The sequence below is a fragment of the Nerophis lumbriciformis genome, linkage group LG02, assembly GCF_033978685.3.
Source record: "Nerophis lumbriciformis linkage group LG02, RoL_Nlum_v2.1, whole genome shotgun sequence".
In the NCBI taxonomy this organism is placed as follows: domain Eukaryota; kingdom Metazoa; phylum Chordata; class Actinopteri; order Syngnathiformes; family Syngnathidae; genus Nerophis; species Nerophis lumbriciformis.
The window spans coordinates 52,812,423-52,835,391 of NC_084549.2; the positions used below are offsets into that span (position 1 = coordinate 52,812,423).

General features: G+C 39.8%; 1 protein-coding gene across 5 annotated transcripts in view; it reads right to left on the reverse strand.

Annotated features, from left to right (window-relative positions):
* Window positions 1–302: 302 nt before the first annotated feature.
* Window positions 303–22,969, reverse strand: part of LOC133608886 (ras and Rab interactor 2) — an 84,503-nt gene continuing 61,836 nt past the window's right edge. For all 5 annotated transcript variants that reach the window (XM_061964511.2, XM_061964501.2, XM_061964530.2 and 2 more), the window contains 4 exons: window positions 14,978–15,286; window positions 7,203–7,334; window positions 6,966–7,129; window positions 303–2,777 (listed from right to left, as the gene is read on the reverse strand). In XM_061964511.2, coding sequence (XP_061820495.1) covers window positions 2,403–2,777; window positions 6,966–7,129; window positions 7,203–7,334; window positions 14,978–15,286 — 980 coding nt within the window. In that variant the 3' untranslated portion in view covers window positions 303–2,402. The remainder of the gene's footprint in view (window positions 2,778–6,965; window positions 7,130–7,202; window positions 7,335–14,977; window positions 15,287–22,969) is intronic.

The following is a 22,969-nucleotide window of genomic DNA, read 5'->3' on the forward strand; positions in this document are numbered from 1 at the left end:
TCGGGAGCGACTTATACTCCAAAAAATACGGTATATTGTGTGTAGAATTTTGAGGACAAAAATGAATGTATTCCATATTAGAATAAGGCTGTAACATATCAAAATGTGGAAAGTGTGCCATAAAACATGCGAGCAGACATTTTGGGAAGACGGAACATTAACAAATCACATCACAGTACAAAGGCCAGGAGAGTTTTAGCATTAGAAGGAAGACTGAACCGCTTGTCCCTTACACACAGTAGGACAACAATGTCAAGTAGGAAATACAACACGCAAATAAAAAATATGCACAGAACCATGTCAACAATTAACAATTATTTATTATCGGTCAATCTTTTCATGTCTATTGACAAAGTCACAAGTAAATGTACAAGCGATGGCTAGTTTCGGCTATGCTGACAATCGCTTACGTTGACAACTGTTTGTGTCGACAATTGCCTGTGCCGAAAGCCAGTTGTGTCGACATAGCCAGGTGTTGGCATAGGTAGTTGTCATTGATCGCTGAACATGTTAATAACCTATTAAGTCGACAACCTCGTATGTCAACAAACCCCTTGGAGATAATCACTTTTGTCAACAACCGCCTATGCCGACAAATTGCTATTTCGACACAAGCAGTCGTCAACAACCCTTGATGTCGAAAACCGCTCGTGTCAACAACCAATTATGTCAACAACCGCTTGTGTCGAGGCAAGTCAGCCACTCCAAGGGGAGTCGACATAATCATGGTCCACTGTATTTTCTTTGCTTGTGCAAGCAGACACAACTTGTAGTCGTAGGAAACACAAATATAATGCACTTCAAGTAGTTTTACACAGACAGTACTACAATAGTACCGGGCGTAACACTGCATGCAGATTTGTCCATTGTAGCATCCTCATACTTTTGTTTTTCTTAACGTCAACAAACATCTCATTGCATCTCTGCTTTAGAAAACCGGCCATTTTTTAACCAGTTAGTAGGATTTTCTTCCCTTTCTTTTTTGTACAAAATAGATGTTTCAGTAGCACAGAGAGGTCCGCCATGACAGATCTGAAGGCAGATGAAGATGCTCTGTAGAATAGCAACACTATGCGGAGTTAGTTACATCGATCAATACCACTGGCAAACTTGTCTGCAAGGTCCACATTACTTGCAATATAAATTAAAGTCTTTCTTTAAAGTGTTAATGCTCAATAATCCCATTTAAAGCAGCAGCTGCATTGATGATGATAATAATAATAAAAATGATGTAATGACGATGGCAGCTTCATGTACATAATTGTCATCAAATTTAGAATGCTACCCAGATTGCGCACTTGTAGTGCACATTAGCAACCACTGGGTGTCGCTATTTCAAAGGAAAGGCTTGACACATCTCAACAGTTAGCCAGCAACTGTTAGGAGCACAACAATGATGACGTCATCAGTCAGTGGCCACTTTTTTAACCTATAAGAAGCCATACTACTTTAATGTGTCCCTAAGTGAAGTGTAGGAAACATTCAGGTCATGTCACAGTCAGGTAAATGCCCGGTTGTACACCAAAATGGCCGCCTGTCAGGCAAGCGAGCTCATTTCCAAAAGCTTAATTAATACCGTTTAAGCCCCTTTTGAATCAATGTAACAATCGCAATGATTTAATAGTGTGTCAGATATTACAATTCACCTGTTCTTACTATATGTATCCAGTGTATTCATAGAAAACAAGCTAAAAAAAGCTATTAGCCTTTACATTGCTACGGAAAGCCTACTATATGTCTCAGTTAGTGCTGAGACACTAACTGTCAGTCCTTCAATGAATATGTGTTCACTAAATTGGCCCTAGTGTGTGAATGTGAGTGTGAATGTTGTCTATCTGTGTTGGCCCTGCGATGAGGTGGCGAATTGTCCAGGGTGTACCCCGACTTCTGCCAGACAGCAGCTGGGATAGGCTCCAGCACCCCACGCGACCCCAAAAGGGACAAGTGGTAGAAAATGGCTAGATGGATGGATGTTCAATTCAAAGTTCATTTGTACTAAACTATAAAGTGTCAAATAAGGAAAATATTTGAATATATGTATGGATGTAACATATTTCACATCAATTAGAATTTCATGTTTTCAATGTGTTCCATCAATCATGTAATTTAAATGGCTTCTTATGGGTTATTGGCACATTACTTTGTTTTTTTAGATAAAAAAACCCCACATAACAGTCTATTAAAAGCTCCATTTCATTAAATTTGCCTGTCAAGAAAGCAAAGAACAAATATCTAATAACATATTATCCTTGCTAAAGTCTGGATGGTAAAAACTGGCACTTTTTTTTCTATTAAATAATATTGGGTATAATATTATATGACATATACTATAATAGGATATATTCAATGCCAGAATTTTACTAGGTAGATAAGCAGGTCTACTAACAGGACAGGCTAAGGCCTTAGTCGGGGGAGGGAAGGTCTGTCGTGAGGTTGTGTAGGTTAACCTGGGGTTCAGAGGTCACGTTGTGGTTGTCGAGGATGGGAGCTGTCGGCAAGGGGCTGCTGTAGGCCAAGCGGCGGTAGACAAAGTGGAAGGGGGCAGCTTGCGGGCGGGTGTGCAGCTCCGCCTTGATCTTCTGAGGGTGGGTGTCTGGCGCCAACTGCTGGCTGCTGCCACCCGTCAGCAGGAACAAGCCGTACTTGTCGGGGTCCGACACTTTGAACTTGCGGGCGCAGAGCTGACACACCTCCTCCACGTTGGCGTAGGGTCCCACATGGAGGGTCTTGGCCGTGCAGCCGCTGTCCAGCTCCTGCAGCGCCACCCGTAGGTAATTCTGGAAAATAATAGACTGTTTTTAATACGAAAATGTTGTTTTTAGTACCAATTTCATACACATTAAAGCACAGGTGTCAAAATCACATCTGGCCAGCAAAAGTCTTGACACTTCATCTTTCCTGCTAAATGTGTTTCAATTTTGATACAAAAATATACTGCCTGTAGCTGCAGTTCTTCTTAACTAAATAGTATTTTATTATTTAATGCAACAAGCCATTACTTTATTTTGGTAACAACTTTTTAAAATAAATTCTACAAAAGGTGAACTGTAATTTCTGCTTGTCGCCTTGACTTGTGATTACAAAGCAAGTTTTCTATCAGCTTGATACAAATGAAGGGGCAATTGTAAAATATTAGGCTATTGCCTCATATTATACATTCATATAGTAATACTATGTATGTTCTGCAAGCCCTCAGTAGTACTATTATTATTGCTATACAAACACAGTTCAGTCTTTGGCAAGCAGGAATTATGGCTAGTGACAGTGCCAAGGAGAAGGCAGAGTTTGAAAACTCTCTTCTGTGATTAAAGTCTCCTGTTTGGGGCCTTTCCAGTTAAATACGTGAACAAAGTGGATGAGATGAAAGCAATGTGCCACCATTGTTTAGTAGGAATGTAGAACAGGACTACAAGCAGAAACTACTAATACTGCAATTCAACCAATAAAGAACTAGGGGTGTCCTGATACAATATTTGTAACTGATGAGTCCGATATCAGCTCAAAAACAAGTATCGGGTTGGATCTAAAGCAGGGGTGTTCAAACTTTTTGCCTCCAAGGACCAAAGTTGGAATGTGCTAATGGGCTGCGGACCAAATACAGATTTTTTTAGCATACAGCAGCACCATGAGTGATACGTTCAGTCCCATACCACCATATATACGGGAATATAAATCCTCAAGTTTGTTTGATGGCAACTACTTAGTCTTGTGTATATGCCATCAACAATTGTGGGAACTTGAAAGTTCAGTGTAGATATGTAGTAAATTTGGGAGGCCACCCTATAGCAGGCCTAATATATCACCTTGGCGGGCCAAACATGGCCCACATGCCCAATTTTGGGCACCCTTGATCTAAAATCTCAGATATAAGTGCTCCGATACAAGTAGTGCTGCAGTTTACTTTTTAGTGAAGTCATGAACAAAAGTTAAACATGGCAGGCTGCAGGCTCCTAGCAGCTAGAAGCTACAAAACAGCTAAGCACGCAATATTAGCACACAAGCTAGACATACAGTATGTAATACGTTTCCTTAATTTAACAATATTGCAATCTAAAACAGCCCATTTGTCAATATAAACAAGTACCTAATAATTACCGTATTTTTCGGACTATAAGTCGCAGTTTTTTTTATAGTTTGGCCGGGGGTGCGACTTATACTCAGGAGCGACTTATGTGTGAAATTATTAACACATTACCGTAAAATATTAAATAATATTATTTAGCTCATTCACGTAAGAGACTAGACGTATAAGATTTCATGGGATTTAGCGATTAGGAGTGACAGATTGTTTGGTAAACGTATAGCATGTTCTATATGTTATAGTTATTTGAATGACTCTTACCATAATATGTTACGTTAACATACCAGGCACGTTCTCAGTGGGTTATTTATGCGTCATATAACGTACACTTATTCAGCCTGTTAAAGTTAAAGTTAAAGTTAAAGTACCAATGATTGTCACACACACACTAGGTGTGGCGAGATTATTCTCTGCATTTGACCCATCACCCTTGATCACCCCCTGGGAGGTGAGGGGAGCAGTGGGCAGCAGTGGTGGCCGCGCCCGGGAATCATTTTGGTGATTTAACCCCCAATTCCAACCCTTGATGCTGAGTGCCAAGCAGGGAGGTAATGGGTCCCATTTTTATAGTCTTTGGTATGACTCGGCCCACAACCTACCGATCTCAGGGCGGACACTCTAACCACTAGGCCACTTAGTTGTTCACTATTATATATTTATTTAAAATTGCCTTTCAAATGTCTATTCTTGGTGTTGGATTTGATCAAATAAATTTCCACAAAAAATGCGACTTATACTCCAGTGCGACTTATATATGTTTTTTCCCTTCTTTATTATGCATTTTAGGCAGGTGCGACTTATAGTCCGGTGCGACTTATACTCCAAAAAATGCGGTATAGTTGCATATAACTTACACATACGAATTTTTGTGGCCACTAGGAGCCGCTAAATAAGTTACCACTCCACTTTACTTAAAGACAGCATAGGTCAATTTCAGACAGTGAACAATACATAGGTTAGTGTTTTTCATACCTGCCATTGTTCTGTTTTTCACTTGGTCGAACATTTGCTAAAATTCCACACTAAAATAATAAAATAATGTATGATTCTTGCTGATATCCTATAGCAGGGGTCCTCAAGTACAAATCTTGAAGGTCCACAAATGTTTTTTTGAAACAGGCTGGGTCCGTTTATTATCGATCAAGCTTATATAGTAGCAGGAGGTAGGTAGTTTAACATTTTCTTAAAATTAACAAAAATAAAATAAATATCCAATAAAATACATGAAATATTTTCTTTGAAACAAAAATAAATAAGAACTTTGAAAAAATGTGTCCTCTGCATTTGACCTATCCCTTGATCACCCCCCGGGAGGTGAGGAGAGCAGTGGGCAGCAGCGGCGCCGCGCCCGGGAATAATTTTTGGTGATTTAACCCCCAATTCCAAGCCTTGATGCTGAGTGCCAAGCAGGGAAGAATGCTGGTATGAGCTTTTAAACATAACCCGTTAACTGCTGCCAATCAAATGGTGAATAAGATACTCTTTAGGGTTCATATGTTTGTAAATCTGACTGTGATGAAGTCAGTGCCTCACCAGCCATCAACCTCACCGCACGTTACTGCTCTGTTGCTATTTGTTGTTGTGTCATAGATTTAACAAAAATCTTGCTTGATGTTTCATATGACTTTTTCAGCCTCGTGATTTCTTTTTTTCTTAGCTCTGAATCATGAGGAAATGTCTCTTCAAATTCGCGGTGCTCTTTCAGATAGTGACGTTTCAGATTTTCACTTTTCACCAGAGCAACAGTACTGTTGCATATTAGACACATTGGTCTGGTACTTGCAGTAGGTAGGATGAAAACATATTGCTCTGTCCATTCTTCCTTGAAACGTCGGTTTTCCCTGTCCACCTTTCTTTTACCAGCCTTAGCCAACTTGGAGCATGGCATTGTGATTTGATTCACATTCAGTGACTGACGAGTGAACAGTTAGCGAAGTAGCGATACGAGACAACTGTGTGCCTGTAGCGAAAGGTTCCATGCACATTGCACTGTGCACATGTATATGACCCAGGTGGTAACAGCCTATCAGCGCGTCGTTGTGATAGAGATGACAACCCATACCCCGGAATTAGCCAATCAGAGTGGCGTTCTCTCGCTCCCACTCCGTCTCTCTCTCTTTCTCTCTCTGAGAGAGAGAGAGAGAGAGAGAGAGAGAGAGAAAGAGAGAGAGAGGCGGAGTGAGTGAGACACGAGAAGTGTAAACGAAACATGGAGATATTTGACTAAAAACAACAAAGAACGTTGACTTGCGCTAGCGATGACTCACAGATAAATACAATTATTATATTTTTTTATAATAATTATAATTATAATAATATTTATTTTTTATTTTTTTTTTATTTATTTTTTTACTATAATTCGTGCTGGGTCCGGACGGACACGTCGCTGGGTCCGGACATTGACCGCGGTCCGCCTGTTGAGGATCACTGTCCTATAGGATCAATATCAGTACCAGCCAATACCCAAAGCTCCAATATCGGTATTTTTTCAAAAAAAAAGTTGTAACGTGACACCTCTATGAGGAACTTTACCTAACAGAAAATAGATCATAATTTCATAAAGTGTTCATAATTTAGACGGGGCGATATAGCTCGGTTGGTACAGCGGCCGTGCCAGCAACTTAAGGGTTCCAGTTTCGATCCCCGCTTCCGCCATCCTAGTCACTTCCGTTGTGTCCTTGGGCAAGACACTTTACCCACCTGCTCTCAGTGCCACCCACACTGGTTTAAATGTAACTTAGATATTGGGTTTCACTATGCAAAGCGCTTTGAGTCACTAGAGAAAAAGCGCTATATAATTCACTTCACTTCACTTCACTAGACGTACTGTATCATGTCTTGTTTTGTACAAGCAGAAGTTGGCACTAAAAGCCAAAAGTCTTACCTGGAAGTCATCGAAGGAAGGTGTTGAGTGCAAAGAGGTGCGGCGTTTGTGCCATTGGCGAAGAGTATTCCTGGTTTCAGAGCTCAGCACCCTGGCTGCCTGCTCTTCCTGGAAATTCCGGATCAGAGACATCGCTCCGTAAGCACTGGTCAGGTAGTAGCCACCTGGATGTACAACACACACACAACAACAATAGTCACACCCTGAAGCGCACTAAGTGACATTGTGGGGACACACCTTCTCCGTGAAGCAGTGAGGGGTCCAGCAGCTCCATCATGTAAAGGATCTCGTTGTCCAGTTGGGGCATGTCACACTGTGCCAACACATATGTCAGCATTGGCAGGAAGTCATCTGCACCATACAGACGACCTGAATCCCGTACACAACAACAAATCAGGATGATGTACTTGCACTTTTATTCATAGTGAAACATCGCTTTTACAACAGTCCACTTTTCTTACGGTTCAGTTTTCATCACACCTTTATGGAACAGATTAATAACTAAAACTGAGGTAGCTCACTATCCTGTAAAAATGAGCTGTATTCCAAGTGTTAATTGGTACTAGTGATGGTAAATATGGCCTAAAATCTTTATTGCCATGTATATTGCAGCCTCTTGCAATAAATATTTCTATCACAATATTTGGCATATACCAGATTTTTCGGACTATAAGGCGCACTTAAAATCCTTTCATTTTTTGTTTTTAATTGACAGTGCGCCTTATAGCCCGGAGCGCCTAATGTATGTATCAATTCTGGTTGTGCTTACTGACCTGGAAGTCATTTTTTTGGCTACATGGTGTAATGGTAAGTGTGACCAGTAGATGGCAGTCACACATTTAAATTATACATAAAGCAAACTATAACCTGCTACCCAAGAATATACAACAATTCTTCTCAAAAAAAGAGGAGAAATATAATCTTAGAGAAAAATGTAATTTAAAATATTTGTATGCACGTACAACACTAAAGACTAGAGATGTCCGATAATATCGGCCTGCCGATATTATCGGCCGATAAATGCTTTAAAATGTAATATCGGAAATTATCGGTATCAGTTTTTTTTATTATCGGTATCGGGTTTTTGGTTTTTTGTTTGTTTGTTTTTTTAATTAAACCAACATGAAAAACACAAGATACACTTACAATTAGTGCACCAACCCAAAAAAACTCTCCCATTCACACAAAAGGGTTGTTTATTTCTGTTATTAATATTCTGGTTCCTACATTATATATCAATATATATCAATACAGTCTGCAAGGGATACAGTCCGTAAGTCGTGCTGCTGGTCCACTAATAGTACTAACCTTTAACAGTTAATTTTACTCATTTTCATAAATTACTAGTTTCTATGTAACTGTTTTTATATTGCTTTACTTTCTTTTTTATTCAAGAAAATGTTTTTAATTTATTTATCTTATTTTATTTTATTAATATTTAAAAAAAGGAACTTATCTTCACCATACCTGGTTGTCCAAAGTAGGCATAATAATGTGTTAAAATTCCACGACTGTATATATCAGTATCGGTTGATATCGGTATCGGTTGATATCGGTATCGGTAATTAAAGAGTTGGACAATATCGGAATATCGGATATCGGCAAAAAGCCATTATCGGACATCCCTACTTATTAAGACCTTCAGTATATCTGTATGTGGAATTCAATTATGGAATGGATCAAGCAAAGCAATCAAACAATGTACTAATATGATCCACTTCAAGAAACTCTTCAAACTTAAAGTGTTTACAAAGTACAAAGAAGAAGAACCATGATAAACATTCTGAATTTATTTCATCCATCTATTCTTTCATTCTCTAAATAATCTTACTTATCTCATCATATGAAATATGACTTACTTCACCAATTATTATTTATTTTTATTGTGATTACTTATGGAGTATATTGTGAATAAATTGAGAACAGGAAGTGAACAAAAGTTTTAGCAACTGTTATGTAAAAGAAAAGGGGTAGGATTAAATAAGCTCTGCTTCTTCCTACTCCTTTCGAACATGTTGAAAAGAGAAACTGGAAATTGTGATGTATCATATTGTATGCTTGCATGTTCGAAATGAACTCAAACTCAAACTCAAACTCAAACACATAAGAGATAAATATTGGTACCTGCTTATATGTATTTGGGATCTGCATAAGTCTCGAAAATGTTCACGCGTCCGCAATTATAGTCAGCGCCGTAGTGACTAAGCTCCTTCTTTTTCTCCATCCCCTTGTTGTGGGGCATTCATACTCCGCTGTTGCCAGTTCTAATATAAAGTAGCATACAGTTCTAACTTACATCTGTCAGTAGACTCGCGCTAAAAACTACAACAAAGATGACAGGGAGAAGACACTTTCGAAGTGAGGGGCCACGTAAACGGCCCATCCTGAAGTGACGGTCAAAAGCAGCATGAAGATGGTCTGTAAAATATAATCTATGCAATATTTTGACCAAAGAACCACCGTTACATGTTATATGGATCACAAGGAAGTGTTTTAAATGTAGAGAAAAAATCATAATATGACCCCTTTAATGCGTCTTTTGTATAAAAATAGAATAGACCCGTTCATCGGCAGTGCGCCTTATAATCCGGTGCGCCCTATGGTCCGAAAAATATGGTAAATGGTAAGAGAACCATTTCAAAACGGGTTACAAAGGCTCCTATTTTAGCTGCTGACGTATGTGGTAACATATTGCATCTTCTACAGTTGTACTATTTTGTTACTTTCTGTTATAACATTTTCTATCTACACTTCGGTTAAAATGGAATTAACACTTAATCTTCTGTGGTTTGGATACGTTATATTAGTTTTGGGTTGAAACCAGGGGCTATCATGAATCAACTGAAATTGAAATACTACCAACAGTAAAAAAGTAGTTACAGCGGCAGTATTGCTCATACCCATGCTGATACTGTTTCAAGAACACATCCATCCATCCATTCGCTACCGCTTGTCCCTTTTTTGGGGTCGCGGGGGGTGCTGGAGCCTATCTCAGCTGCATTCGGGCGGAAGGCGGTGTACACCCTGGACAAGTCGCCACCTCATCGCAGGGCCAACACAGATAGACAGACAACATTCACACTCACATCCACACACTAAGGCCAATTTAGTGTTGCCAATCAACCTATCCCCAGGTGCATGTCTTTTGGAAGTGGTAGGAAGCCGGAGTACCGGAGGGAACCCACGCAGTCACGGGGAGAACATGCAAACTCCACACAGAAAGATCCCGAACCCAGGATTGAACTCAGGACTACTCAGGACCTTCGTATTGTGAGGCACATGCACTAACCCCTGTTCCACCGTGCTGCCCAGTTTCAAGAACATTGAATGATAACATTTTTTAACACAATTATAATCAGACAAAACACAGGATGACTATCTATATAAATTATTTCCTTATTCCCTTTATTTACATGCAAAATGCTGATCAAAATAAAGTAAATAGTTCAAATTAAGTAAACCAACAAAAGCTAATTGGCTCTGACTTACATCCTTTGGGTTTTGCCCTTAAAGGGGAACTGCCTTTGGAATGTTGCCTATCATTTACCAGACTTATAAGAGACAAGAACACATTTGTAAATATATATATATATATATATATATATTTCTTTTTTTTTTGTATTCTAATTTGTAATAATCGGCTCCTTCGAGGTGGCTAGCTAAAGAGGAGTAAATGGGAGTGAGCCATTTTAGACTTAGACTTAGACTTCCTTTTTATTGTCATTCCAATTTGAACTTTACAGTACAGATAAGAACGCAATTTCGTTGCATTAGCTCATGGTAGTGCAGGATACAAAAGCAATAAGGTGCAGATATAAATAAATAGATTACTGTACAGAAAAATATATTGCACATGTTGCCTCTAAATCACTCTAAAAACACATCCAAAAAGCGCCAACTGCACTCTATTTATATCTCGTGACCTGAATATTAACCAAGTATTAGCAATATTATTATTATAAGCGTTTACGCAGACAAACTATTTTTAGCTGTGCCGTGATCACAGAGAGCTAGCTAGCTTGTGCTGCTGCAGTGTTGACATACTGAGCTGCTGCATCATGAGCGCCACTGAGTTGGTGAAAGTTAATTCTAGATGGTAAATCATGCCTCTCATCTGCGTAGTAGAAGGTTGTGGCCATAAACCGAGAAGTTGGTCATTTATGAAATTTAACTTAGACACGGAGATGACGAGAAAGACACAAAAAGACGCTCGTTTGCAGCCACCTTTTTTTTTTTTAACCCTTTGTGTGGATTATGATAACCGTATTTTTCTGACTATAAGTCGCAGTTTTTTTCATAGTTTGGCCGGGGGTGCGACTTATACTCAGGAGCGACTTATGTGTGAAATTATTAACACATTACTGTAAAATATCAAATAATATCCATCCATCCATCCATCTTCTTCCGCTTATCCGAGGTCGGGTCGCAGGGGCAGCAGCTTAAGCAGGGAAGCCCAGACTTCCCTCTCCCCAGCCACTTCGTCCAGCTCCTCCCGGGGGATCCCGAGGCGTTCCCAGGCCAGCCGGGAGAGATAGTCTTCCCAGCGTGTCCTGGGTCTTCCCCGTGGCCTCCTACCGGTCGGACGTGCCCGAAACACCTTCCTAGGGAGGCGTTCGGGTGGCATCCTGACCAGATGCCCGAACCACCTCATCTGGCTCCTCTCGATGTGGAGGAGCAGCGGCTTTACTTTGAGCTCCCCCCGAATGACAGAGCTTCTCACCCTATCTCTAAGGGAGAGCCCCGTCACTCGGCGGAGGAAACTCATTTCGGCCGCTTGTACCCGTGATCTTGTCCTTTCGGTCATGACCCAAAGCTCATGACCATAGGTGAGGATGGGAACGTAGATCGACCGGTAAATCGAGAGCTTTGCCTTCCGGCTCAGCTCCTTCTTCACCACAACGGATCGATACAGCGTCCGCATTACTGAAGATGCCGCACCGATCCGCCTGTCGATCTCACGATCCACTCTTCCCCCACTCGTGAACAAGACTCCGAGGTACTTGAACTCCTCCACTTGGGGCAAGATCTCCTCCCCAACCCGGAGATGGCACTTCACCCTTTTCCGGGAGAGAACCATGGACTCGGACTTGGAGGTGCTGATTCCCATCCCAGTCGCTTCACACTCGGCTGCGAACCGATCCAGCGAGAGCTGAAGATCTTGGCCAGAGGAAGCCATCAGGACCACATCATCTGCAAATAGCAGAGACCTAATCCTGCAGCCACCAAACCAGATCCCCTCAACGCCCTGACTGCGTCTAGAAATTCTGTCAAATAATATTATTTAGCTCATTCACGTAAGAGACTAGACGTATAAGATTTCATAGGATTTAGCGATTAGGAGTGACAGATTGTTTGGTAAACGTATAGCATGTTCTATATGTTATAGTTATTTGAATGACTCTTACCATAATATGTTACGTTCTACCAGGCACGTTCTCAGTTGGTTATTTATGCGTCATATAACGTCATACTTGCCAACCTTGAGACCTCCGATTTCGGGGGAGGGGGGTGGGGGTGTGGGGGGCGTTGTCGGGGTGGGGCGGGGGCGTGGTTGGGGCGTGGCTAAGAGGGGAGGAGTATATTTACAGCTAGAATTCACCAAGTCAAGTATTTCATATATATATACAGTATATATATATATATATATATATATATATATATATATATATATATATATATATATATATATATATATATATATATATATATATATATATATATATATATATATATATATATATATATATATATATATATATATATATATATATATATATATACTGTATATATATATATATACACATATATATATATATATATATATATATATATATATATATATATATATATATATATATATATATATATCTCAATCTAAGTATCTATCAAGAGGGACAGAGACAGCGCACAGTGCATGTGGATCACATGTTACCATGGCGAGAAAACATGGAGAGACTGCCAGTTATCTAGTCTCCACCAGTTACAGAATATGTGCCATCAGTACAACCGGACAGTGCTGTTTCAGTTCCATCACCAGGACCATCAGTGAGTCAGACACAAACTAGTCTCATCATTGAACCAGATTCAAGGACTGCTGAGTTGCCATCATCAGAACCCAGATCACCCACAACAAAAACCCCACCAGTGATCCGCAGGTACCCAGAAAGGTTTCGAGTACCACCAAAAAAACTGAATCTCTGAAGACAGTATAAAAATCTGTGTTAAAGATGTACAAATACTGTTTGTATAATAAGCATGTTATTGTTTACAAATGAGGGTTAAGAGTTCAGTACTAAAAAAAAAAAAGAATGTGGCTTAAGTACAGTTTTTTAAATGAGCTGCTGCATTTTTTGGTTGGGTTGTTTATTTCTTTTGAGTAATTTCTACAATTCTAAAAGGGGAGGAATGTAATGGAGTGATCTATGTTTGTCTGTTGCCATCTCCTGGTGAATGTTGGCTATAGCGTACTGGGGTTACTTTTTGGTTGGCCAACGATTTACGTGGTGTTGCGCACCTGACGTCAAGTGTGTGAGTCTGTTCTGAAGTCTACAGTAAAGAGACGTACTTCATCCCCTCGCCTGTTTATTGCCTCCAACTCAATATATTACAACAACATTGCTCCATGCGGACCTGGAGGGTCTGCATGGAGCTGGAGGGGGCGTGGCCTCCAGGTCCGCCTGAATTTCGGGAGATTTTTAGGAGAAAATTTGTCCCGGGAGGTTTTCGGGAGAGGCGCTGAATTTCGGGAGTCTCCCGGAAAATCCGGGAGGGTTGGCAAGTATGACGTACACTTATTCAGCCTGTTGTTCACTATTCTTTATTTATTTTAAATTGCCTTTCAAATGTCTATTCTTGGTGTTGGGTTTTATCAAATAAATTTCCCCAAAAAATGCGACTTATACTCCAGTGCGACTTATATATGTTTTTTCCTTCTTTATTATGCATTTTCGGCAGGTGCGACTTATACTCCGGTGCGACTTATACTCCAAAAAATACGGTAATTCTTCATCTTAACGACAAGATGCAAACATTCAGTCAGCATCCTACTGACAGCAGACATTGTGCAGTAAGTGATTGTTTTTTTTGTTTGTTGTCTCTCATGAAGTCTGTCATGAGTAGTAGTAGTGGTTGAAGGGAAAAGCGAACATAGTGATACGTCTGTGAAAGTAATGCACCGTCGTATGCTTAAAATGAGCAAAATACATAAATATTACATGTTATTATGACTGAGCCTGTTATTACATTATATATATATACACTTACATCATGTATATAAAACGCTGATAGAGGAGTTTGGATGTTTTCAGAGCACTTCATAGGCAGAAGCGAACAACTCCTATTGACTCCATTGTTAGCTGATTTCACATTTATCTCACATAGGGATAGTGACTGATAGACAAAATTCAAAAAATGTGCAGTTCCCCTCTTAAGTCCTTTGTCTAGGGACTTATTTCCTGGTTTGTAGAGAGTAACAAAAACAACAAAAAAGCAGTTATGTTATCATAAAAAAATATCAATCTAATCACTGTAGTACCCGCCAAATACTGATACTTAGTATTGTTACTGTTAATATTTGTATTGATCCGTCCACCCCGGTTTACATTCAAGAGTTCTAGTTTAGCGGTTAGCATGGCTCCCTGTATCATCCTATGGTGCGTAGTGTAGCATGACAACTATTCCTTGTCCACCTGTAATACTTTTAAGAAACGTATTTGCCGCTATGAAGGCAACGATTACTGACTTAGAAATGGCTTTGTACTGGGGAGGGACGTTAGCTGCTAGCTAAAATGCTACATTGCGTTGTGGACGCGTTTGTTCTCTTGTCGCTGTCAAATTTGCGGCACACAGCTAGAATGTGTCATCAAGACGCGTTATCATGATATGACGATAGTATTATAAGCTCTTGGCCGAATTTAGATCATTTATATCATGCAACACTAACCAGTATACCTTAGATGAATGGTTTCATGAGTCGTAGCGAACGTGTGTGTAGTTTTGTGTAGTTATTGCACCTGAATTGTCCTCCATGATGGTGTAGATGAGTTTGCAAACTCTCAGCAGCATGGTGACCTTCTTCTCAGGCGAGTACAGCTTGCACATGCTGTCAAACTTGTACTTGATCTTTTCTATGGCGACGGGGTCCGGCGGCACCGCGTCGTCCACTCCCATTTCCTGTGGTGGCCGGGCCTTCGCCAAAGACATGTTTTCCTTCAGCTCCTGCCACTCGCCGCTGCGCACCTGGAACTCCCGCAGCGCAGCGCTAACCATAGGTTTGAGCGGCTTCAGGACGCACTTGTACATGGCCTTCTCCAGGACAGGGTCTGAACAGGACAACACAACAGATCAGTTTTGCACACTTCAAAGAAAAATTGTACATGAAGTAGAAAGGGAAAGAGTCATTTCTTGAAACAGACTTTGTTACCAGAAGTGGGACCTATTTGTACGTACAAAAGAAGGTCTTTGGACTCAGAAAGTAACAGACCTGAAGGTCCCAAAGTACCCCAAAAGAGAGGTACAAGGCTCAATTAGAATGTCCTCCCTCCTTGGTTTTGTGCATTCACGTCAATCAATTTTCTGTCACGTAAGGGGGATGGGCAAAGTACCTTCCTCGAAGCGATGTGAGCTCGCAGACCAATGTTCCCTCTAATTTTTCATGTGTGTGAGCAAACGCACAAACTCCCTGAGCATTCAGTGGAGCACATGTGAGCAACATCAGACGTGCATACTGTGGCCACACCAGCGTCATACCTGTCCCAAACCTGACATCATAACAATTTAAATGTTTTATTAAAATAATTTTCTGATATAAGTGATTTTGCCCTCTTACAATGACAATAACAAAAAAAAACACGTTTTTCATGACCTATGTGCTAGTATTGTATGTCTGGCTGCGGGTCCTGCCTTTAAAAGAAATGTTACCCCTTTCAGAGATTACATTTAGTTCCTGTAACTTTCTGTCTGTAAAATACATCTTTTTATTAGCATTTATGAAATCTAGTGACAATATTTCATGAATAATATCCTTAGATTAACATTCTTAATAAATGGCAGTAAAATAAGCACACATCTGATTGAGAAGTCAGAGTGTTACAACCTGGCATTTACACATTGTGTGGCGTTGGAGTTGTCCGACTTTTTGTGTGGCCATAAATGCAGCACTGGCTAAGTGCCATGAGTGCTTGTGTTGGTGCAGGTGAGACAGAGCGAGCGGCTTCTGTTGAAACGACGGATGACAAAGTTGGTTTAAGCCTGGTTTGTATAGCAGAAAATTACCAGTTTTTATAGATAAACATTTTTTTTTACTCATGTTTTTGGTGTGGTTGCAAACAGTTTTGCTCAATAAAGTGATTGATTGAATTCCTGTCCGTAAAGTGTCTCGACAGACGATAATTGAACTGTGTTGAAAAGATTGTCTTATTCATTGGGGCCACTCTTGTTGTCACCTGTCACTCATAGAGTTGCATTGCAAAATCATACAGAATAAATTGTAATGTGTTTATTTTGTTTAATGTTCAGATGGGATTTTTGATTTTCTGCGCGGCATTAATTTGCTGTGCGCAGAGGACATGTGAGCAGTGCGCAATTGCGCAGGCGCGCACCTTAGAGGGAACGTTGTCGCAGACCTACCTACACTATTGAGTGCGAGGAGAAAGACGGCAGACCAGAAACCCAGAGAAGCGTACAAATGTATGTAAAAAGCATAACTAATGATTTTCATAGTAACGACACTCATGGTTTTCGTCAGACTTCAAACCTTTGCTACTGCACGTAAATAATGGCTTCAAAAACAAATACACAATGAAACACATTTGACATACTGCAAGCTGATACGCCAGCACTTGCACTTTTTCCAAAAACGTTCTCTTATAAACGGTCGTCTTCTTAACAAAGACAGGCGGAAGAAAAAAAAGAGCACAATCAAAGCCAGGGTTGATGACGCAGCGAGACTCGAACAATGTCCATATGCATAGGGGCGTATTTGCAATATTTCGCCATGGCACTAGACGCAAGAGCCAAGGGGGAGGGTCAAGTAGAAGACGGGAGGTGGAGGAGGGAGAATTCGAATTGAGCCTTACTCATTAAAGTTCTAGTGCTCCAAAAAGTCCGAAATGTATCCAAAGAGTTCGGCAGCAAGGCCTTTTGAGTGCAATTTGGACCATTTTGAGGACCCATTTATCATTTGGGACCTTCCCTAATCCATCCAAGGCCTAATAGGTCCATATCATACTTCATAGATACTTAGAAAAACAGGGTAAGTTTAGGGAAAAAACCTTCTAACCCAACTGTGAGGCGTGTCCCCATAAAACTTTTTCACTTCCGACACAATACTGATCTGATATGATATCAACAAGAATCCTACTTACTTGTATTATTTTGTAGTGTGGATTAATACGACAGAATCGATTCTCAATCGAGACCACGGAATTTATATGCCCATCAATAGTCCACTGTTACTTTCCTTCCTTTTGAAATAAGTGAAATAAGACAGCCCTTCCAGGATTTTGTGATGTTGTCAGGTCATGCAAATTTAGCCAAGCCATGCAAATTATTTGTGGTCTTGCAACTTTTTCCAATGCCCGCCAATTCCCGCACATTTTAGCTAATCAAATTTGTCTCTGAGCGACAATCAAACGCGGATGCAACTGTCTAATGAAAAGTTGTTTGTTTCTTATGTAGACGAAGTAGGAACAACAACATGTGAAAATATAGCAACTCTTTAATTTCAAAATTGTCGTTCCGCTGCATAGCTCAGACCAACTTCCTGTTACGGTCTACTAGGACTCCACGATTAATCGCCATCTAATCAATATCAAGGTTTTAATTACTGCGGTATAGTAACCACAGGAGGCCGAGGTTTCGGGTTTTCCTATGCCGTCACTGCTGTTTCAGTGACAGAAATGTTCGCCAATCAGAATTGTTAAGTTGCGTCCTTTGCTTCCTGGCCGATCAAAAGTGTCTCTCTCTTCAAACAAGGAGAAAGGCGTCTCACTCTGTGCATCGCTTTCAGCACCAGAGCATATTTATTCAACAGTAGATTTAATTGAACGCAGTGATCCATCTTTTCAGTCATGCACAATATTTGCCTCGCTGGGTGGAGAGTGGGTCTGCTCGCTCACACACACACACACACACACACACACACACACGCACACACACACGCACACACACTCACACACTCACACACACACACACACACACACACACACACACACACACACACACACACACACACACACACACACAGAGGAAGGGAGAGAGCCTCGCTACCTGTGACTCGCCAGTGAGAAGTACCGCAAAGTAACAAAAATTAGGAGGAATGAATATGAATATGAATGAAAACAAAGCCCTTGTCCCTTTGTGGAAATGTTTAATTTTCAAAGCAGATGGGAAAACATGAGTCCATCAGCATAGACGAAAGAGTAAAAATGCTGTAATGGCAAAAAGAAAAAAAAAAAGTTTTGAAAATAAAAAATGCACTTAAAGATATTCAACGTTTAAGTTAATTTTCGCTTACAGAAAGGAGAGTCTATTTTATTTTTGTGTTTGTTTATTTATCAGAATCATCTTTATTGGCCAAGTATGTAACACACAAGGAATATGACTTGGTATTGTTCTCTTTTTGTAATTTAGGATAACTGAAAATTGTTTACCTTCTAATTAAAGTACAATGGTAAACAATTCTACAGTAATGGGAAACTAAAGTGTATATCATTTTCATGGGTCACTTGCATTATTATTGAATATTATGATTACAGTACATTATAATCACTGTATAGTTTTTATCAGTTATTTCTTTAGTTTAAGAGCATGATGGAGACAAAAGCTCTGAGTCTGTCTGCATAAAGCCAAATATTTTTGAAAGTAGATTATTGCATATTGTTCTATTGTGTGGCACCTTGAGACAAGAAGATGTTGAACAGTCTAAAAGTAACATGTCCTCCTCAATGCGGAATTTTGGCAGTTGTATGCATTTATATGTATAAAATATGATAATCGCAATTGCAATTTTGGAGAGAAAGAATGCAATTAGGGTTTTTTTCCCTCAAAATCGTGCAGCCTACCTGTCTAAAATGCTAAGCCTTCTGGGTAATGTAGTATTTTAACATTTACTTCCCAGTTTGCATGTATTCATATATGTATTTATCCAGTGCAGGACAATTGTATATTTTCATTTGCAATGCTGACCAAGCAAAGAGGCAGCAGCATTTACATGTTAGAGATGTTGACGTGTAACGATAATCTCTCATTGTCTCTCATTTACCAAAAAAATGTGCATTATAGATCGCTCTCAACAGTTCACAAATGCTCTTAACGTGCAGGGGTAAATGTGTTGAAATATAAATGAATGTTTAAGATGCACAAACACTTTTTTTAAGCGTAAAACATACACAAAGAATGTCCGCAACTTGTGGAAGACAAAGCAATAAACAATAAATAGTGCCAACTTTTTTTTTTGTAGATTATTGTTATATTATATTATTTATATCAGTTTGTACCAAGCTGTATTGTTGGTTTTACATGATTCGTACATGTTTTGTACTTTATGTGTATTAATATACTCTTTTATGTGCTTGGTTTTACAGTATTTAATTTGGAGGCAACCAATAACCAACCTTAATTTAGGAAGGTCTTTTGACTAAATAAAGGACTGTCTACCGTTCGGCCAAATTTAATACCAATATTTAGGGATGGCAGAATACTAACACTTAGTTTTACTGTACTGTTTAAAAATTATAAGTCTACCTGTAACTCTTATACATGTACTGTATATGCCTATAGCCCAGAGTTGCAGAGACACAGTCTTTGGCCTTGTTCACCCTGCAGGTAAATTTTTGCCCATTTGGCACCTGTATCAGATTGTTTCATGTCAGTGTGAACAGTGCAATTCCGGATTTTTCATATCTGACCCAGGCCTCTTTCTTATGTGGAAATAAATCGAATATATATAGGCAATGCGTCCTCAATGTGAAATGCTGCCGCGCCCAGGTCGCATACATTCGACCAGAACGTCATCAAAAAGTGATAAGCGTCATAATTATTCATCAAAATGAACGGTTACAAAATGAATAGTTAGAATAGTTAACAACGGAGCAGAAAACAGGTAATGTTTAGGAACTCACATGAAAGTTTTACCACTCGTGTCTCCGACTGCTCGCCCACAGACTACAAGCAGACATCAAAGCAAAATATTCCGTAAAACTGCCCTAGCCAAAATACATGAACTTTCCTTTCTTAATCTTCTAAGCTCAATAAGTCAGTTCAGAAAATGTTGAGTTTGACTGCTCAAAATCCTTGAAATTGCCACAAATGCGACTAGAGCGGAAACCATGTTTAATTCTCTCAGAAAATGTAAGTTTGACTGCTCAAAATCCTTGAAATTGCCACAAATGCGACTAGAGCGGAAGCCATGTTTACTTCGGTAAACATTGCAGTGCATGCGACGTCATGACCGCATGCGGGTTCAAATGCATTCACATTAGAAATACCTTTTTTTTTGTAATGTGAACGGCGACTGAAAGGATCGGATATGACAAAGAAAACCACAATTGGACATCCGACCCTGCTGTGTGAACGTAGCCTTCCTATCTAGAAGGTCAACATCGACGCAGTTATAGTATCTGTCTTGTTGTGCACACTATCAGGCTTTGTTCACACTGCAGGTTAAGTCCGATTTTTTTGCCCATATGTGACCTGTGTCAGATTGTTTTATGTCAATGTGAACAGTGAAAGTCCGAAGTTTTCAAATTCGACCTAGGCCTCTTTCGTATGTGGATATACAGTAGATTAGATATGTATCCGATGTGACTGCAGTGTGGGCAATGCTCCGGTCGCGTTCATCCAACCACAACGTCATCAAAAGTGATTAACGTCATAGTTCTTCGCTCAAAAATCCTGTCTCCGACTGCTCGCTCACACGCTCTTCGGAGCGTAGCAAATGTCCCACAAACTGCAAAAGGCCAAAATGCTTGACCACTTCCTTCTTAATCTTCTACGGGCAATAATTCCGTTGAGAAAATGTTGACTTTGATTGGCCAAAATCTTTGAAATTGCCATAAATGCACTACATAAAAATATCGGATTTGACAAAAAATATCTGAATTGGACGTTGAAGTTGTGATTGTTATAATTTTCCACCACAAGGGGGTGATATTGGCGCCACAGTAGTCATGCAGTGACATCCCACCCAATGCTGCTACCCACCCTCAAATATTTCAGGAAAATTGGAGCATGTGGAAGGAAGTTCAGACAGGAATTATTTTCTATCACAAGGTTATGGTCATATTGGTGTCAATATCAATGTCATCATCAGTTCCTGACCTTAAAACCGCATATTAGTTTTGAAGGAAAGCTGATTGTTTAAAGTGAAGAAAATACATTTTGATAGTTTGATGGTGAGGAGCAGTTATCGCCGGCAGGCTCCGTCTACTAGGGATGGGTATGAACAGTTACCGAATCGTGTTTTTGGCCTAAAAAGGGTTGACGGAAACCAAGATGGCTGACTTCCTGTTTGTTTTCAAATATGGATTCTTGAGACTTAAGTGCATCTTTGTCTCCAGCGATTTTCGTGACAATACGTGAAACTGGGCTAGTTTTTTATAATTTTCAAGAAAACGCGACAACATTTTTTTTTAAATGTTGCGTTCCGGATCCCAAAAACTTTACATTTTTTGCCGGACTGGACACGCTTGCAAAAATTGTGGAGTTTTTGTGCATATTTAGTGCTTCAAAAATGCAATCTAAGTGGGAGAATAATCATTATTGAAACAATTCAAATGGGGCCTTTGCAGATTTTGGTGTCGAGCCCTAAATACAGTTGTATCCAAAAGGTACTGCTGTACATGCACGAGGGATTTGGTTTACAATCATATGGTCTATGTGCACTATACCAACCCTAAAAAAGATCTAATGATCTTTATGTATTTTAAAAAGCAGATTTCAAACCAGCTCATGCAACAATGTGTTTTTTTAGTGCATGTAAACATAGTGACCGTTGACTGAATTCTTGAGGAAGGAAGAGAACCAAGGAGAAGCGTGCACAAGAACAGGGAACGTGCAAACATTGCTTTTTTTGGAAAGTCTGACTAACACATGCCATGATATCATCCAGACAGGATGGAAGCAGACCGCAGCAATGCTGAGTCAGGAATAACGTTGGTGTGTGTTTGAGTGCATGTGTGTTGCTGACTATTCCCCAAAGTAAGATCAAGTCAGTTGTTTTATTTCCTTGCCTCAGCATACATTCAGAGACATTGTCTCTCCTCAGCACTCTTCATCATCCAACCACATCAATTCCTTCTGTCCATTTTTGTCACTATGAATCAATCATTAACACTAGGGATGGGTGATATGGCCTAAAATAGATATTGCAATATATATTACAGCCTCCTGCAATGTTCCCTCTAATTTTTCATGTGTGTGAGCAAACGCAAAAACTCCCTGAGCATTCAGTGGAGCCCATGTGAGCAACATCAGACGTGCACACTGTGGCTACACCAGCAGCACACCTGTCCCAAACCTGACTAAATAACAGGTTCAATCTCCTTTATACCGCTTGTCCCTTTCAGGGTCGTGGGGGATGCTGGAGCCTATCTCAGCTGCATTTGGGCGGAAGGCGGTGTACACCCTGGAAAAGTCCCCACCTCATCGCAGGGCCAACACAGATAGACACACAACATTATCTTATTATTATAATCAAAAGACAGCAGTCATTTCCATGAGATGATTTTCTAATATAAGTGTTTAGGCCCACTTACAATGACAATAACAACAAATATTGTTTTTCATGAACTGTGTACTTGTATTGTTTGTCTGGGTGGAGGTCCTGCTTTGGAAATAATTTGTACCCCTTTCAGAGATTGCATTTAGTTCCCATTAAAACATTCACATGTTGCACAATGAGATGTAAGCAGGGGATCATGTGTACATTCCTGAAACTTCCTGTTTGTAAAAAATATATTTTTATTAGTATTTATTTAATATACTAACAGCATTTCATGATTAAT